The 18,431-nt window shown below is 49.3% G+C and overlaps 1 protein-coding gene across 3 annotated transcripts in view; it reads right to left on the reverse strand.

The window, feature by feature from the left end:
- Positions 1 to 18,431, reverse strand: part of PRDM5 (PR/SET domain 5) — a 98,218-nt gene that overhangs the window by 74,112 nt on the left and 5,675 nt on the right. Inside the window, exons 1-3 of one of the 3 annotated variants that reach the window (XM_066384519.1) lie at positions 14,024 to 14,062; positions 13,718 to 13,801; positions 11,819 to 11,902 (exon numbers count right to left, since the gene is read on the reverse strand). In XM_066384519.1, the coding sequence (XP_066240616.1) occupies positions 11,819 to 11,866 (48 nt within the window). In that variant the 5' untranslated portion in view covers positions 11,867 to 11,902; positions 13,718 to 13,801; positions 14,024 to 14,062. Of the gene's footprint in view, positions 1 to 11,818; positions 11,903 to 13,717; positions 13,802 to 14,023; positions 14,170 to 18,431 lie in introns of those variants that run through there. The other 2 variants (XM_066384510.1, XM_066384498.1) reach the window with 2 other exon arrangements.

Raw genomic sequence — 18,431 nt, forward strand, 5'->3', positions numbered from 1 at the left:
AAGACAGAACAGCTTGTGCACGTGGGTATTACCATGTCTATCTCATGAATATACATGACATGAACTTCCATGAACAAAGAGCCCTTTCCAGACTCTAAAATCTACTGCTTTACTCAGTATTGTTCCCCTATTATATTTGCCTTTACTGATTCCCTCCTTCAGGAAGGTCAATAGTTCTTGGACTTTTACCTAAGCAAGAACTGGAGATGTTCCTATACAATATCACAGTTCCTCAGCCAGTTGTTTTGGAAAACTAGTTTTCTAACAATTTGTCTTAGAAAGGCAATACGGTACTTATACTGCGTTTGCAAAACACTTTTACAAAGTGTTTACCGCATAAATAACAGCAAAAGGTCTGGGCAAACAGAAATGTGAACTACCCTGCATACAAACACAGCCTGTGTTGCTATAATACTGGAGACTCCGCAGATGGTTGGTATCAGGAGACTGGAACACCACCCGACCAGTGGTGGCGCGGGGGATAGAGCGTTGACCTGGGATGCTGAGGTCCCAGGTTCAAAACCCCCAGGTCGTCGGCTTGAGCATGGGATCACTGACATAATCCCATGGCCACTGGCTTGAGCAAGGGGTCACTGGCTCGGCTGGAGCACCCTCCCACCCGCCCTCCTCCCACCCTGGTCAAGGCACGTATGAGAAGCAATCAATGAACAACTAAGGTGCCGCAACTACAAGTTGATGCTTCTCATCTCTCTCCCTTCCTGTCTCTCTCTCTCAAAAAAAACCCCCAAAACTTAAAATACCATGCCATAATCAAATATTCATAGTTCTGTAACTCAGTGTATGAGCAGGCATGCTAAATAGGAGAAAACAAAAGGCTACAAGCAGCCTCACTTAAGTTCAAGTCAGGTTTTGCTAAGGGAGGGAGGGAGGGAGGGAGGGAGGGGAAAGAAGGAAAGAAGGGAGAGAGGGAGGGAAGGAGAGAAAGAAGGAGGGAGGGAGGGAGGTTGGGAGGAATGAATTTGGTTTATTTGGTTTTCAGAACTTTTTGGATTGCAGGTTTCCAGGTGAGTGTCTATGAGTCTAGTGGTTAAAATAAATGATGAGACGACCCATTTGAGTCCTTTTGCTCGGCGGGGATGAGATAAATTTATTAGAATGCTGACAGGTGCTCCGCAGTGGTACCCAGGGAAAGAGCAAGGTCACAGAATTCACAGAGAACATGCAAACTGCCTGCCACAGAGATCCTTCAAGTGCTGGGGGTCTGACAAGGTGGCGAGCACAGGGTGGCTCAGCACACAGTCCTACGGAGAAAGCGTCCTGGTAGGGAACATCTCCCACTCTCTCTCTGCATGGTGGTGAAGCCCACGGATTTAAAACAGGGATCCTCAGCTCTACAGTCTCGTCTGTACCTAAGAATATAATCCCTTTCTCGGGTCACCAGCAATCTACCCATGAATATGCAAATTGGAGACAGCATGCAGGACCTGGGCAGGGTGTCAACACTTACCCTCCCTTTGGGTTTTGAAATGTCTGAGATTGAAAAATACAAAATTACCATCTTGAATGAGGACAAAAGAATTTGTATGTATTTCAGTTGATCTCTAGGGCCCCTGAGACGGAAAGATTAAAAAAAAAATGATTCATTAAACAAAAGTTAGAAAGTAACAAATATGCACATCAAAACATTAATTATTGGAGCTGTCCTAAAAATTCTTCAAAGAACAAAGTCCTTTCCGAGGACTCATTTATCATACAGTAAGGAAATTATAGGCCAGATCATTAAAGGGAACTTATTCAAGTCCATGAACATTAATCTTCTCTCTATAAAATGAGAACATGGAATTCCTCAGGTAGAGTGTGGTGCAAACTCTCAGCAGTGCTTGGAGGGCCTCCAGTGTCTACAGAGCTGTCACAAGCATGCCAGTGTTTTTGGATTTAAATAAAATACCATACCTAACTTTAGAAAAGATTCATTAAGTCCACTTTTATATTTATATATATATATAAATTAGCAATATAATTCGTTACTAAAATAGACCAAAGAAACTAAGTAACCACACAACAGTGTATCCACTCCGACATAAACAAACCAAGCTGCTTGCTCAGAGACCTGCGGGCTGCCTGCTGTTCTCACGTTTAATTTACCGCATAAATAACAGCAAAAGGTCTGGGCAAACAGAAATGTGAACTACCCTGCATACAAACGCAGCCTGTGTTGCTATAATACTGGAGACTCCGCAGATGGTTGGTATCAGGAGACTGGCACAGATACACACACACACACAAAAAAAATAGAAATAAAAAATAGAAAGACAACTGAATAAAATGGCAAATGTGGAGACTGAACACGGTGGACTGGAAGCTCACCTGCCACAGGAGAGAAACGAAACCCTCGCAGCCACACCCGAGAGACCCGGAACCTCTGAGACCTGTGCCTCTAAGTAAGGTCTTGGGGAGCGCCGGGGCTCAGGTGGCCAATGCCCGAGCTGTGGCACAGAAGAGCCGGCCAGACTCTGCCCGAGAGCTGGGCTGTAAGATGGACAGCGAGCACAGTCTAAAAGCAGGTAGGGGAGGAAGGGGAGGAAGGGGAGGAAGGGGAGGAAGAGGAGGAAGAGGAGGAAGAGGAGGAAGAGGGGGAAGGGAAGCCAATAATAGGACCTTGCTTCTGCTCTTCTTCAGGTTAGGAGCCCAGTTCCCTCCCCCAGCTGACGTACAGGGCATTTCCAGACTCTGTCTGTGTACGGCCCTGTGCACTGCCGGCAATGTCCAGACACAGAGCAAACCCCCACACTTGACTCAACCCCCCTGACCAGTCCCGGCAGTGAGACAGTACTGTTCCCTCCTGTAACCTCCATCCCACTTCTTTTACGGCAGCTCAGCTTCTGAAAAGTCATATTGCTAACCAAAGTGTCCATAAAATCAAGTAAAAACCCTTAATTAAGGCATCTGCATGTGAGTCAATAGCAGGTCTGGTATCACCCGTATTAAACGTTAAAATTGACTTGAGATTTATCCATGCTTACCTCCGTCATAGAAACAACACTCCAGTTACCAACAGTTTTTGAATACTGACTATATGTCTTATGTTATCCCTCGCACTCATTAGGATGGCTGTTATCAAAAAACAAAGAAAAGAACAAACACACAAAAAATAAACAAAAAAACCCAGCAAGTGTTAGGCTGTAGAAATATCGGAACCCTTGAGTACAGTTGGCGGGATTGTAAAATGGTGCAGCCACTGTGGAAAACAGTAGGGAGGTTCCTCAAGGAATTAAAAATAGACCGATCATAGTATCACTGAGGAATCTCCCTTCTAGACACCCCCCCCGAAGGCTTGAAAGAAAGGTGTCAAAGAGAGAGGCACACACTCATGTTCACAGCGGCACTATTTACAATGACCGAGAGGTGGAAGTAACGCAAATGTCCACTACCAGATGCATGGATAAACAAAATGTGGTCTAGCCACACACTGAAATAATCCTCAGCCTTCACACAGGAAGGAATCCCTGACACTCGCTACACCACGGACTGGCCTCACCGACATGCCAAGTGAGAAGAAACACAGTCACAGAAGGACACATCCTGACTAGTCCACTTATACGAGGTCTCTAAAGCCACCAAACCCCTGAAAGTAGAACCATGGTCACCAGAGTTGGGGTTAGTTAAGGAAGCAAAAGTCCGTGGGTTACAGTTTCAGATCCGCAAGATGAAAATCTCCTGGCCATCTGTTTCAAAACAATGTGAATGTATTAAGACGATTGAAATGTACCCTTAAGAGAAGGTGAAGATTGTAAATTTTGTTATCTTTTTTTTAACCACAATAAAAAAGGGAAAAGATATTACCTGCCCCTCTCCACTGTGACCCTGGCTCAGGCATACCTTTGGTTTGATGAGGTACTCGATTTTCATGAGTCTTGGATAAAACATATTGGGTAGGAAGGGCCAAGACAGAGCCTCCTTTTAGATTAAAATCCAGCAGCACCCTGGCTGTAAGGGGTCAACCATCTGTCCACCCTTCTAGCCGCATTGCCACCATCTTGTGCACAAAGTCATCGTGACAGCCACTGTCAAATGTGACACTCAAATCTTGTCACGTCTCTGGGACTCCCCAGGCTTGAAAACTCTCACAGGTCTAACTCACTCTCCATTCCATCCTATGGGCTTCTAGGAGCCATCACTCTCCTAACTACTCTCAATATGTCTGGTCTTTCACTCAAAAATTAGTTGAAGAACTTGGGTCATTTCCAGATAACGTTTCCCCAACCAAAACTTCCTTTGCTCTATTCTCCATGACGTCTCAAAAAACGAATACAAAGCTTCTGCAAGAACGACAGCTCCTTGGTTTCGGCCCCACGATCTAATTTAAACAGGTCCTTGTCTCCCTTGGGAATCTCCAGTGAGGACGCCTTATAAAAAAACATTACACACTTTTAAAAAAGGTTCATGCAGATTCGGGGTCCCTTCCACGAATGAAGATTTTCCCAATCCATTGACCACATAATCGAAAATCAGGAAGTCAAAAATCCCACCAAGGAAAAGGTTGTATTATTGAAGCAGAAGATTGATAATGTGAATTCTATAATAATGGCTTAATCCCAGATCAACACACACAGCCCGGGAAAGAGGAGAAAGTGGGAGGCCGGGGATGTGAAATGTTATTTTTTTTTTCTGTCTTTACTCACTAGATGAAATAGAGATTAAATGATGCACAATTAAAACTGGGATTTCTGCTTCAGGATCACAAGAGGAGATTGAAAACAAATGAAACATCATCTGAATTCACTCTATTTGATGGCCGGTTCCATTCTACACCACACTCCCAATAAAACCTCTTAGTAGCTCACAAAGCACAAAAAGGCACTTTTCATATAAAAACCGGAGCCAATTTAAATCTTCATGGCTAAAGACACCAGCACCAACATTAAAGAACAGAAATAAGACAAGATTGCTCATTACGACCACTGTTATTCCGCACTACTCTAAACACTGTAGCCAGTGCCAAAAAATTAAAATAAAATAAAATAAACAGAGACTGTCTTTGCCTCGCCAGGAATGGCAGCCCTGTGGGTACACTGAAGACACTGGTCCCCTGCTGCTCGTCTCTGTCTCTCTCAGGTACCAGCCCTGACGGAAGGACTGTGTCCTTCCAAGGGCCTGAGATGACAGCCATGGCCTGTGGGGCAATGGCAGGTCCCCGGCGGGAAGGAGGAGATGGCCCCAGATCTCAAGGTGGTCTGTGGAGCTGGGTACCCATCGCCTGCCCGGTTCTCAGGTAGGAGGCCCCACCACAGGCTGCAGACAAGCTCCTGTCTGCCCTGGGCAGCAGTGGACAGGGTTCTCAGCCCACAGTGATGTCCGGAGGGTTGGCCTGCGCCTCCCTGGGTAGCTGGCAGGAATATTGGAAGTGGCCTGCCAGCCAGATCTGGTGACCTAAGGCACATGGTGCATCTTCTCCTATTAGCGTCCCCCCATATGAGGGCCCTGGCTCAGGCGCCCTCAGCAACCAAGGCCGACACCACACAGACACAGAAAACAGATGCAAACAAAGATGGGGAGGAGACTCTGGGTTGCAGGCCAACTCCGGTGGCTCACTGGTGGTGCTGGGGCATGGTGCTGAGATGGGGTCAGGAGCCGGGCCCCATGTGCCCACTAGGGCGCAATCAGAGCTCCTCCTGAACCGCTGTCAGCCAGTCACGCACGGCAGACGCCTCGCAGGGCAGCCCGACCCGACACCCCCAGTCCTCCGAGGGCCAGGTCAGGTGAGCGCGGCATCCCCCGAGTCTCCATGAGAAAACTGGCCATGTAGGAAGCCCGGGGCCAAAATCAGTTCGCAAAGGAAATGACCAGAATTCTGCGTTTGAAATTCATTGAGGGAGCCATGGCTCTTGACAATGCAATTTTCCGTGAGATATTCTATAAGAAAGGTGATATTTACCCAAAACATTCAACAGCGACTGCTCATTGGTGCTGGGTTTCTATGTTGAGTGATGAAAAATAGTCTAAGATGAGGGGTGATGACGTCAACCTTCTATTAGTAGGCTGGAACCTACTGGCTCGCGCACTGTAAAGGGCGGACTTTACGGCACGTGAATGCCATCTCAGTGAAGCAGCTATAGAAGTGTCACACATGCCTCCAACATGTATAACAGAAGCTTCACTCGAAGATCACCAGTCAGAGAAGCTATCCCATCACCGCTCATGCTGAAAGAGATCAACATCAAAACCCACACAGTCCCCGCTGGTCTTCAAGACACACGGAAATGCACACAAAATGACCCGTGAGCGTGAGCTCACGGAAGACCAGGGGGGACTAGAACTTCCCGTCCAGCGCTCTCCTGGTTGACATCACGTCCTCCTACATGACTTCTGTCACAAAAAAGGAGTGTCCTGAACCTCCACCCCCACCCCCCGGGCTGGCTGACATGCTCCTCCCTTGGTCCACCCGTCCCCTGTCTTCCCTCGCACTTCCGCCTGACGTGACACGCCCCACGTCTAGGAGGAGCCTCCAGGGGCAACCACCGTTCTTGGCTCTAAAAACCCAACGGCTTCCAATCTGCGTGCTTTCCACACTGCCCCCCCCCTCGAAACCCCGGAGAACCTAGGAAGGATTTGAGGCCAACGCGGGACTCCCTCCGGACAGGAAGCTCGGCCTTCCTCGCTGGGCACTGCATCTCCCTCGAGGGGGACCCGGCCCCTGACACGTCATCATCAGGATGGAGCAAGCATTCAAGACCCAGTGGTTGTTGACCGGACAAATAACCAGCACGTACATCCCGTGGAGAAAGGAGCCTGGGAGTGGATAGCCGTCCTCCTTCCTCAAAGAACAGAACTTGTTCCCGTGTCCATGCTCCCCTAACGCTGCCCTCCCCACCGGCCAGTTCCAGGGCGACCACAGGAGGGAACAACCCAGTGAAACAAGTGGAGAGGGGGCAAATGTGGGTGTACCGTCAGGAGGAGACGGAACATGGAGTTCATTTCTGGGTTCCTGTTCATTAGTGGTTGCATGGTTTTCCATAGGAACAGCTGGGAACCTCCTTTTGCTCCACCGGTATGAGAAACGCAAGGGAGGACCTGGCTCTTGACAAGGCGTCTTCCCCAGACGGACACAACCTGTCTAAGCCCTGCCTGCCACCTGCCACCAGCTTGAGGATGAAGCCTCTGTGGAGGCCAGCAAAGGGGTAGAATAAGGTGGGTGGCATCACCCGGCTAACTAACCAACCATCCAGAATTTCCTATGATTTGACGTTTGCCTCCTTGTTTACATGAGATGTAGTTGCTAGTTTTTGTGTTTTTGGAGCCAGATGCATCTATTATAAAATCCCTACAGCACTGTAAGTTATGATCAGGCCTCAAATACGGTGAACGTGCGCCAACAACAATGCAGATATTGTTGTGTTTCTTGTTGGGGTTTTTTTTTCAACCAAGCTCCTTGGCCTAGATTCCCAGGACTCTTCTAATCAGATGTCAGGTTTGGCTGAGCGGCCAGCAGTTGGCTAACATATTCAGGTAGAAAACTTCTTGTGAAAAGCAAAATAAAAGGCAACCACAAAACCATCGCAGGCCCTGGCTGGTTGGCTCAGCATGTGGAAGTCCCAGGTTCGATTCCCACTCAGGGCACATAGGAGAAGTGCCCATCTGCTTGTTTACCCCTCCTCCTCCCCTTTCTCTCTCTCCCCCACCCTCTCATTCTCTCTTCCCCTCCCGCAGCAATGAGCAAGTTGGCCTCAGCCACTGAGGATGACTCCATGGCCTCTCCTCAGGCACTAAAATAGTTCAGTAGCCAAACAACAGAGCAGCAGCCCCAGATGGGGGTTGCTGGGTAGATCCCAGTCAAGGTGCATGCGGCAATCTGTCTCTCCACTTCCCTGACTCTTGATAGAAAAATAAAACAAAAAACCTGACATGGAACTTCCCAAAGACACATGACATTCCGTTGCTTTGCCTCATCCCCAATGAGAGGACGGGTGTCCAAGGTCCGAGTCAAGGGGACCACGACGTGTGTTTTGGGATTCCCAGCATTCCAACTGGGCTTCCTGGGTGGTATCTGTCCACTGATATCTATCGACCCTTAAAGTGGTTCCATTTGGAACCTGAAACAAAATGTTATTGTCTGCAAAAGAAAAACATTTGGTGAAGACAATTCTTGGTTCCAAATACCTAAAAAAAAAAAAAAGACTTCCATAAACAATCAAGGAAAATAAAAGATTTTAAACAATTGAGAACATTTTTTTCCCAAAACTAAAACACATTGGAAACCTGGTGCTGAATCAAGTTCCCCAACAGCAGAACAGCTGTAATCACAAAATAACTGCAGAGAGAGAGAGAAAAACATCTAAACAACATGTCCACTTTAATATACACCCAAGCAGCCTCTCTGCAAACCACAGTTCAGTAAATCACCGTCTTCGCGACTAAGAAAATCCTCAACCAAGCAGAAAAACCCACAGCGGTAAAACACCAGGGGAAGTGACAAGCCGTTTCTCCTGTTAACTTCTACATTTCCTAAGAAGGCCAGCGGTAAAAATAACATACATTTATTCAGTATGCTTACTAGATATTAACACGTTGTTAAATATTGACTGTGACATAAACTCTCCTTTTATCCAAGTATATTGATGTTCTAGATCCCAGGCACTCAAGATCAGTCTGCTAATACCGTCTTTAACAGTCCACAGGGCAGCAGCCCACCCCATGCTCCCACCCTGCCACTCACCCTCCCCAACAGCCCTGTCTCAAGTGTGCCACCACCTTCCACCCACGTGGCACAGGCCAAACATTTCCAAGTCGTTCCAGACTTGCCTCTTTTGACACGCACCCCCATCAGCAAGCCCCATGGGGGGTGAGTTACCTCTCACCACTCACAACCAGAAGCCGGCCACTCCTCACTGACCACACGCTGGAGGCCCCCAGTCCAGCGCCTGTCAAATCACTCCTGCCTTGGTCACCAAACAGACTCCTTCCCTCCTAGTACCCCTGCGGACTCCCACCTTCCTCAGCTGGCTGGGTCGGACCCAGCAGACCCAGGGCTCCCCCCACCCCGAGGCACGCAGAGATCACACCAGGTCCCTGATGCAGTCCCCTCCAGGACGGATGTCTGCTGCTGGTCTGCCTGTCTCTGTCTCCGGTTCCAGCAGGTTTATTGGCTGTCTGGATATCTCCTTCCGGGAAGTGTCTATTCAAGTGTTTTGCCCATTTTTCTATTGTGAAATCAATTTGTTGTTCTTCCTATGTTTTGAACACAGATCCAGCTGCAGACAGATGAGTTTGAGATATCTTCTCGCCCTCTGTTACCTGATTCTTCATTCCCTTCATGGTTCTTCCAATGAACAGTTCTTAATTTTACTGGTTTCCAAGTAATCATTTTTCCCTTCACAGTGTTTATTTTGAGAGAGAGACACAGACAGACAGGAAGGGAGAGAGATGAGAAGCATCAATTCTTTGCTGTGGCACCTTAGTTGTTTCATTGATTGCTTTCTCATATGTGCCTTGATGGGGGGGGGGGGGCTACAGCAGAGCCAGTGACCTTGGGCTCAAGCCAGCGAGCAACCTTGGGCTTCAAGTCAGCAAGTTTTGGGCTCAAGACAGTGACTATGGGGTCACGTCTATAATCTCATACTCAAGCTGAAGACCCCATGCTCAGCTGATGAGCACTCGCCCAAGCTGGCGACCAAGGTATTTCTAACCGGGGTCCTCTGTGTCCCAGGTTGACACTCTATCCGCTGCGCCACCAACCTGGTCAGGCCACTGTGTTTATTTCTTACTATTTAAGAAACCTTCACCTACCCTAAGATCATGAAGGTATCTGTCTACATTTCCTTCTAAAGCTTTATTGTTTTTACCTGGTGTGTTTACATTTACAAGGATACTAACTTGATTTTTATACAGGATGTGCATTAGGGGTCAGGATAATTTTTTGCTGCAAGGATATTGTTTTTACCCAACACTCTTATTGTTAAGTGCCGCACTCCCCCCACCATGCTGTTAACACCATCTTCACGAAAGACGATGTCACATGTCCACCCGTGCATCAGTACCACAGTGTTGAGTCAGGACTCCTTTACAAGGAGGCTCAGTGTCCGACAGTCTCATCCTTCCACTTCAGAGCTGCCTGGTAACTCATGGCCCTTTTTTGGGTCACTTGCTGACCCTTCAGAGCATGCTTCCAGGCCTCGCTCACCGGGCCTGGTCCTGCTTTGGGAAGATTTCCAAACATCCGCCTCCTTTTCTCAGGGTGAGAAAAGGAACCTGGATTCTCCCGGTATGTGTTCTCAGTGTGACCTCTCCCTCCCCTTCCCAGGCGTCCTGCTTTCCTCCCAGAGAGAGGAAAGTAAATGCACTCCAGGTGTGCCCCCCCAGCATGGTGCCTTCCGGTCCGTGACAGCTGAGACCCTGACAGTCCTAGTTCTCTCGGCCGGGCTCCCTCTCGCCACTCCAGTGTGCCTTCTCAGCCGGCTCCCGAGACCAGCCCCGGCCAGGCCTGCTGGTGTCCCCCACATGACTCGGGCCACACGGGTCCATGCTGTCAACAGGCTAATGCATTCAGAATTGACCTTGCAGGTCCAACACTTGCCACGTGTGGCTCAAGGGTCAGGATGAAAGAAGCAGAGTATCAAGTCCACACTCTGCCTTCGGGGCCAAGTCATACTCTGCCACCCAGCCAGCCTGTCCTGAGTCAAGAGCCACATATGGGTTCTGGTGTGCCTGTTCACAAGGTGGCTATCTCAGTCTTCACCTGGCGCCTACCTGTTCTTCCTCGGTCAGCCGCAAGGAGAGGGGACTTCTTAATGAAGAGCCACCCAAGTGTGCATGTGAGGTAGACAATTGGGGTTTGGGAAGGAAGTTTCCCCAAATAATCCTTATTTATGATGTTTACAGCCCTATGTCATAGGGGTCCCCAGCCCACCGGGGTGTGTACATTTATGATGAAGTAACAATTTGCTATAAATAGAGATGAACAATTCTCACAAGACACATGGGCCAATCTTGTGACCATGCACTTTGGGATTTGTAGCTGGGAAAACATGCCATTTAGCAGGAGGCACGGAAATCTTTTCTGGTGGGAAAAACAAACAACTCTTATCACACCTTGATGTTCTGCATTTTGCAACGTGCCTCAGATGCAAAACATAGCAGTTTTGTTTTTTTTTTTACTCACCAATCCTCCAGGGGAAAGACTTAGAAAATTCAGCAAGTGTAAAACTTGTAAAATGCCAGGAAGTGGGGCTCGGGCAGGGAAAGAAGACTGATCTCGGGGCGCTCCGTGTGTCCCAAACGTGTCCTTTTGGGCCCGGGAGACGCCCACACCTTCTGGAGGGTAAGAAAGAGCATCATCTGGGTGCAAAACAACATTTAGATCCCGCTTTCTTTTCTTCCCTAAAGCCCTTGTGTTGAGAAAGACACGTTATTATCACTGTATCACATCCTTCAGGGATGGTGTAGGGAGGGCGGGATGTTTCACTCCAGTGAGGAGCTCAGAACTGTTGCCATGCTGTCAGAGCTACAACAGGAAAATAAGGGACAAGCGCAATTTCACGTACAGAGAGCATGTCCCGCATCCTGAACAAGAACGTGCTTCTTTTGATATCCAAGCATCCTCTGCGTGGAGAACTTCTTCTCCGGTGGTGAGCTACACACACTGCAGAGCTCTCCAACTGTCTAGTAAGACAGTTCAACAACAGTATTTTTCTTCAAATTGCTGGTCTTTTAAGTGATCCGGGTTCCTCGGAGCTGAGCCACGACAACGCAGCCACCGTCCGCGTTGACCCAACACATATCGACGCACACCCACTCAGTGCATTAAACCGCACACAGAGAAACACGCTTTACACGATGTGGAAAAGAGCCACCTTGTCCTCACCTCCCACATCAACCTGTAATCCATGTTTTCATCCAGGTCCTCCGGCATCCTCTTCTCTCCGGCAAACGGTCCAAACTTCTCGCCCTGCACAGTGACAATCAGATTGAAAAGGCATTATTAGTACAACAAAGTTAACGAAATAAACTATTCTTTCTCTTCTGGAAAGTATTTTCTTTTTATCTCTAAATCGTCAGGCCCCATGATTGAGACACATTTAAAATATTAACTCGTGTCCAGTACAAAAAAAAAAAAGCATTTACATTTTTTAAATCCAATGTAATCTGTTTTCAGCCTAAGATCTTGAATCCAAAATACGAGAGGCCAAGATCAAAGGGTTAAATGACGTAAACTGTAGCATTCAAGTTCCGACAGGGCTCTGCGTGGCCGCCCTGGAAGGGGTCCTAAGATGACAAGCACGGGGTGGGGGCGGGGGGCTGCCTGACTTGAGAGACAAGCCCACCAGGCTGAACATCACCTGGTTTCCATAAAGATCATAAATTCATCCCAATCGTGGAGAAGGAAGGGGCAGGCTTGCCGCTCGCAGAAGAAGACATCGTAAATAAAGTTTCAAGTCTCCTGCCAATCTTCCAAACAGCCAAGGGGCAGCCGGAAACCAGCGATCTCCACACACCTGCTTGTGGCCCACCTGCACGAGACTCTCGGACGTGGGAGCCCCGGCTGATTGAATCATAGTTCTGGAACGGGGCGTAGGGAGCAGCCTTCCCACGGGCTCCCAGGTGAGAGCCCCTGGAGGACTGGGACGGGCTGCAGTCAGCCCTGCAGGGACCTGTGAGGCAGGCGCCACAGGAAAGCGACGCTTGTCTCACTGAGGCGTCCAAAGGGGGGACAGGAGAGTGGACACGTGTTCAGAGAGGACACGGCCCTGCGCTGGCCTGGCCTTCTGTACAACCTGGGGGCCCCAGAACCTCCAGGGACTCTTCTGATGGACACAGTTACGGAGAACAACAGCCGGCAGAGCCGTGATTCCATGAAGATGAATTACTTAATGCTGGACAGAACACGCAGCCCCTGGGGACAGCAAGTGTTACCACCACCCCAGCCCCCCACTTCACAGAGGAAGGAAAGGGCCCCAGAAGCCCTGAGTACCCACAGAGGCCGAGCCTCTGGAATGCTGACCTCGGGGCGGAGAGTGCTGCTCAGATCCCTCAAGCCAGGACTCTAACCCTAACAACCCCACAGGGGCTCACCAAAGACACAGGGACTGTGCAGGTATCGGGACAGAGGTCAGGGTACTGAGGTCGGGGAGCAGAGGTCGGAGAGGCTGGAAGCGGCACACAGTTATCGGGACAGAGGTCAGGGAGGTTGGAAGCAGCACACGGAACGGGACAGAGGTCAGGGAGCAAAGGTCGGGGAGCAAAGGTCAGGGAGCAGAGGTCAGGGAGCAGAGGTTGGGGAGCAGAGGTTAGGGAACAGAGGTCGGGGAGGCTAGAAGCGGCCATGCTCCTGCATGCCGCCACTCCACGCTGACCCTGGACACTTGGGACCACTCCTCAGGCAGAACACACCACAGACCCAAAGAGGCTTCTATAGAAGGGAATCGTTGTCACCTCGACAGGGGACCTCACCAGTATGGAAGGGCAGTTAAGAAAAGCAGTACAAGAAACAAAAGAAGAGGGAGGGAACTGAATATGCACAGAACCTCGATGTGCCACATGCCAAATAATCCCATGTGAGAATGTCCCCAGGGAACAGTGAAGGCCACTGGGACTCCAAGAGTGTAAATCACTGGACTGACAAAGGTCAGTCACCTGGCCAAGATCAGAGAGAGGACAGGGAACCAGCTGTTCCTTCTCAGCACAGGTACTGTCCACTGCCCCTCGCTACCTGTCCCAACGTGGACAGATCACCGCACAGCCCCACTGACAATGTCGTCATTACCCCGGCCGGCAGCCTGTGCACAGCAGTCACTCAGCTCACTGACCGCTGGACGGCACGAGAAGACGGACGGACGATAAAGCCAATCTGGAAGACAGACCAAGGACTCGGTACGTTCTGGTAATACACGGGAGGATGTGGTGTTAACATGTGTACTCCCTTTGGACACGTGTTCGTGTTCAGCCTTCATCACCCATTGCAGAAGCTGATGTCAGTGCACCCCATCGGCCCAGGACAGTCAGGATGAATTTGGAAGAAACACAATGACTCGATCAATTCTGCAAAGGACTCAAGAATATGGAAACCCACCTAAGTGCCTTCCAGGACTCAACGCTTTGAATCTTCAACATAAAGACTCAGAACTCTGGCTCTGGCTCCTCATTAGTGATGGTGGACGGCCACTCTGTCACAAACCCATGCTAGGAGAGATGCGGCTTGCTGTTTTCTCCTCAACCCTGAGTGAGAGAGACATTTCTCATCTCTGTTGAGCATACGGCCCCATACACACAGAGAAACGCACACATGCAGAACTAAAACAGAAATTTTGTGAAACACTCCTAGCCTTCCTCTGCACAATGCACGCACTCCCACAGTTTAGTCTGTTTTACTTTCTTTTTATTTTTTTTTTACAAAGACAGAGACAGAGTCAGAGAGAGGGATAGATAGGACAGACAGGAACGAAGAGATGAGAAGTATCAATCATTAGTTTTTCATTGCAACACCTTAAGTTGTTCATTGATTGCTTTCTCATATGTGCCTTGACCAAGTGACCCCTTGCTCAAGCCAGTGACCTTGGGTCCAAGCTGGTGAGCTTTGCTCAAACCAGATGAGCCCACGCTCAAGTTGGCGACCTCGGGGTCTCGAACCTGGGTCCTCTGCATCCCAGTCCGACGCTTTATCCACTGCACCACTGCCTGGTCAGGCCAGTCTAGTCTGTTTTAATCGCCTTCATTAAAAGACGAGTTTCGACCCAGGAACTTGACTTCACAACTCACCAACAGGTTGCTGCCACAGTCTGAAAATCAGTGACATAAAAACAGGCCCCCAAGGAGGCAGACTGGTAAGAGTGTTTAGCACCCCAGATCGGAAGAGACAGCCTTCAGAGTGCAGCTGCGAGTGCACCGGAACAAGGGGGTCAGGTCAACTGGAGTTTCCTGCGGCTGCCTGATTATAAGAACCTGGATGGCCAACTCTTAACCGTGGATGGCTATGGCACTCAGAAACCCTGCAGGTAATTAACACGATTTACCTTTGACTTCTTCAGAGGAAGATTCAGGCTCCCCAGGCCCACTCGCACCCCAAGGCTTCCCGAAGGACCCCAGCGCCTGGCCCCCGCCCCTCCTCCACCTCTCTGAGCACTGTGGTTTCCACCCTACAAGCAGCACTTCCTCAGAGTCATGCTTTCACTGTGTCCACCGCTCTGCTCCCCACCCTAGGAGATGAAGTCTCTGCCCTCTGTGGGCTCCAATCCCACTTGGGTAACACACCTATTGTGATGCCAGTGGCCATGGCCAGGCAGGACCACGTAGATTCGGGCAGACAGCAGAGACGCTGCAGAGCTGGAACGCGGTGGATCATCCCCATTTATTAGAGTCTCTGCAACAGCGGACAAGCCCACAGGCAGGGGGACACCACTCCTCACAGCAGCGTGCAGGCGGATGACCAGGAACACCGCCCTTTACAGATAAGCATCCGAGCTGAGGGTATGCCCATAACCTTAGGTAGGCTACATGCACATGGCCACGCACTAATCATGCAAAGTGCCAGTGAACAAGCCCTAACACAGTTGTTTCTCCTATATCAATGAAGGAAAGATTTGGGACACACACCATATATATAATCACATATATATGTAATTTTTCTTTTGGTTGCACCGTATGAAATTGTCAATACTTGACCATTTTCAACTTATAGAAATGAAAAATGTTTACATGATTCATTGTGTATGAGTGGCTGAAGCTGCCATCCCAGCTGTAGGCAAACTCCCCGCCCCACCTCCGGCAGTTCCTGTGTGCCAGCATGATCACCACGGCCTCTGGTCTGGGCTCTCATGGCAAGATCGTTCCCAGGCGAGGACTTCACACACTCCCTCGCCTCACAGGCTTCTCTCAAATATCCGCGGCTCTTTGACGACGTTCCAGAGGAAAACAGAAAAACGGCCCGAGTGGGTGCACCCTCCTGGCCACCCCCGCCCGACCTGTCCTCGGCTTGTCTGTGGTTGGATGTCCAATTTCGCTTCCTGCAAACTGTCCACATCAAACTCACCTCACAGACCGGCCCAATGCCCCGCCTACCATGGTGCTTCTGGACAAAGCAGTTAATTAATCCATTCAATCTTGCCACCCACTGAGCTAGACAATAACTTTGAATAAACAAACAAAAAAATGGATGATTGCAAACATGTGGGCCGTTTTCTGTTCCTCTGCTTAACATAATTAGTAAGAAGATGAAAGCAAGACACCATAGGCTTACCCCCTTAGAAGAGGGGTTCACGCTGGGTACACGCCAGCTGAGGCTTCAAGAGATCTGAACCCGTCCATCGGTCTTTCATTTAGCTGTCTGACGTACCAGGAAGCCACACACCACTGTGCCTCAGTGTCCTCGTTGATAAAACTCAGGGACCTGGGTTAGTGGACTTCTAAGATGTCTTCCAGCGCTCACATTCTATTAGAAAGCGCTCTCGCAGGCCAGACGTAGAGCAACTGGAGAACCAGAGAACAGAGCAGAACTGGCTGAGGCATGTTAGTTCATGCTCACGGCCATAATGATCGTCAGAAAGAAGAAACTTCTGATTAAAAATGAAAGAAACACCTCATTTGCCATCCTTCGAGGATAACAGCTTAGTAAAATCATTAAAGAGAAAGAACAAGGCATGTGTCCTTCTCCATGACAACTGTAGTTCAGGATAGCCAGCCTCCTCCTCCATGACAACTGTAGTTCAGGGTAGCCAGCCTCCTCCTCCATGACAATCATAGTTCAGGGTAGCCAGCCTCCTCCTCCATGACAACCGTAGGTCAGGATGACAGGATGACAGTCAGTGATAAAGGAAAGCTCTTCTTCACAGACGATCACCAGAGTACAAACAGAGGAGGAATATTTGAGTGACATCACCATTCTGAAGTCCCTAAGTCTGACCAGGTGGTGGCGTAGTGAATAGAGTGATGGCCTGGGATGCTGAGGACCCAGGTTCAAAACCCCAAGGTTGCCGGCTTGAGCATGGGCTCACCAGCTTGAGTGTGGAATCACATACATGACCCCATCGTCACTGGCATGAGCCCAAAGTTGCTGCCTTGAGCAAGGGGTCACTCAGTCTGCTGTAGCCTTCGGTCAAGGCACATATGGGACAGCAATCAATGAACAACTAAGGCACCGCAATTATGAGTTGATGCTTCTCACCTTTCTCCCTTCCTGTCTGTCTCTCGCGCGTGCTTAAAAAAAAAAAAGAAAAAAGAAAGAAATCCCTAATAATGTAACGGAGGCAAGGATTATCAAAGGAGGCTAAAACCATTAGGCAAAAGGTGGATAGAGATATAGATATTCGTACCATATCAGCTCCCTTCCTGTCTGTCCCTATCTGTTCCTCTCTCTGTCTCTCTCTCTGTCACACACAAAATTAATAAATAAAGACAGCAGGAAATCACTGTTATTTCTGTGGGATGTTAAATCGGCATCCTGGCCCCCTCGGAGCATGCCCTGACCCTGCAACACTGAGGAGTACGTTGTCATCAAGTCTATAATGTACTCTGAAATGGTTTGGCAAATAAAAAATATATACATGTAGTGGAAATAAATTAAAGTGAATCGCTTCAGATGCGAGGTGATGACTTTTCCCAGGAGGAACCCGGCGTCCCCACAGGCAGCATAATTGTATTTCAACAGTAAGTGACTGTGAGAGCCTGCGCTCTTGCAATACAAATAGGGCCTCCCGCAAAGTACAGTTCTAAAAAAAGTGCAATTCTGAAAAATATCCAATCTTCCTTCCCTACTGTGACTGCTGGGGGAGACAACCTGCCTCCCTCCCTATCCCCATCCTCCTGAGATCTGCAGCGCTGACCTTGTCGAGGGTACCAATGTACCCAGGTAGCAAAACTCCATTGACTGCCTTCCCACTGAGACAGTGAGGAGGGCTAACAACTGCCAAGCAGAAACCACCAAAGTTCTTTAATGAGAGCTAGGGTAAGCTGGTCAGCCTTGGTCACTCCTTCGTTCTCTCCACCTGGAATAACAGCATGACGGTTGAGGCTGCCGCAGCCACCCTGGGGCCAGAAGAATCGCAGAGCCTCCCACCCTGACACTGAGCCACAGAAGTGAGAGCAAAAGTCCACCTGCCAACTTCTTGTCATGGGGAGAAGATATACCCCCAAGATTGAGGTTACTGGCGTTGTTTCTATCACTCTCAGCTGATACAGTGGAAGTCAGAGGGAGAAGGAACGCCCAGGATATAACAGAATTATTCTTTAAGAAATACAGCATAGGGCCCTGGCCGGTTGGCTCAGTGGTAGAGCATTGGCCCAGTGTGTGGATGTCTCAGGTTTGATTCCTGGCCAGGGCACACAAAAGTGCCCCTCTGCTTCTCCACCTTTCCCCTCTACTTTCTCTCTCTTCCCCTCCCGCAGCCAAGGCTCCAAATTGGCCCAGGCACTGAGGACAGCTCCATGGCCTCCACCTCAGGCACTGGAAATGGCTCCAGCCTCAATGGAGCAAGGGCCCAAATGGG

This window comes from Saccopteryx leptura, chromosome 1 (genome assembly GCF_036850995.1).
Source record: "Saccopteryx leptura isolate mSacLep1 chromosome 1, mSacLep1_pri_phased_curated, whole genome shotgun sequence".
Lineage (NCBI taxonomy): Eukaryota > Metazoa > Chordata > Mammalia > Chiroptera > Emballonuridae > Saccopteryx > Saccopteryx leptura.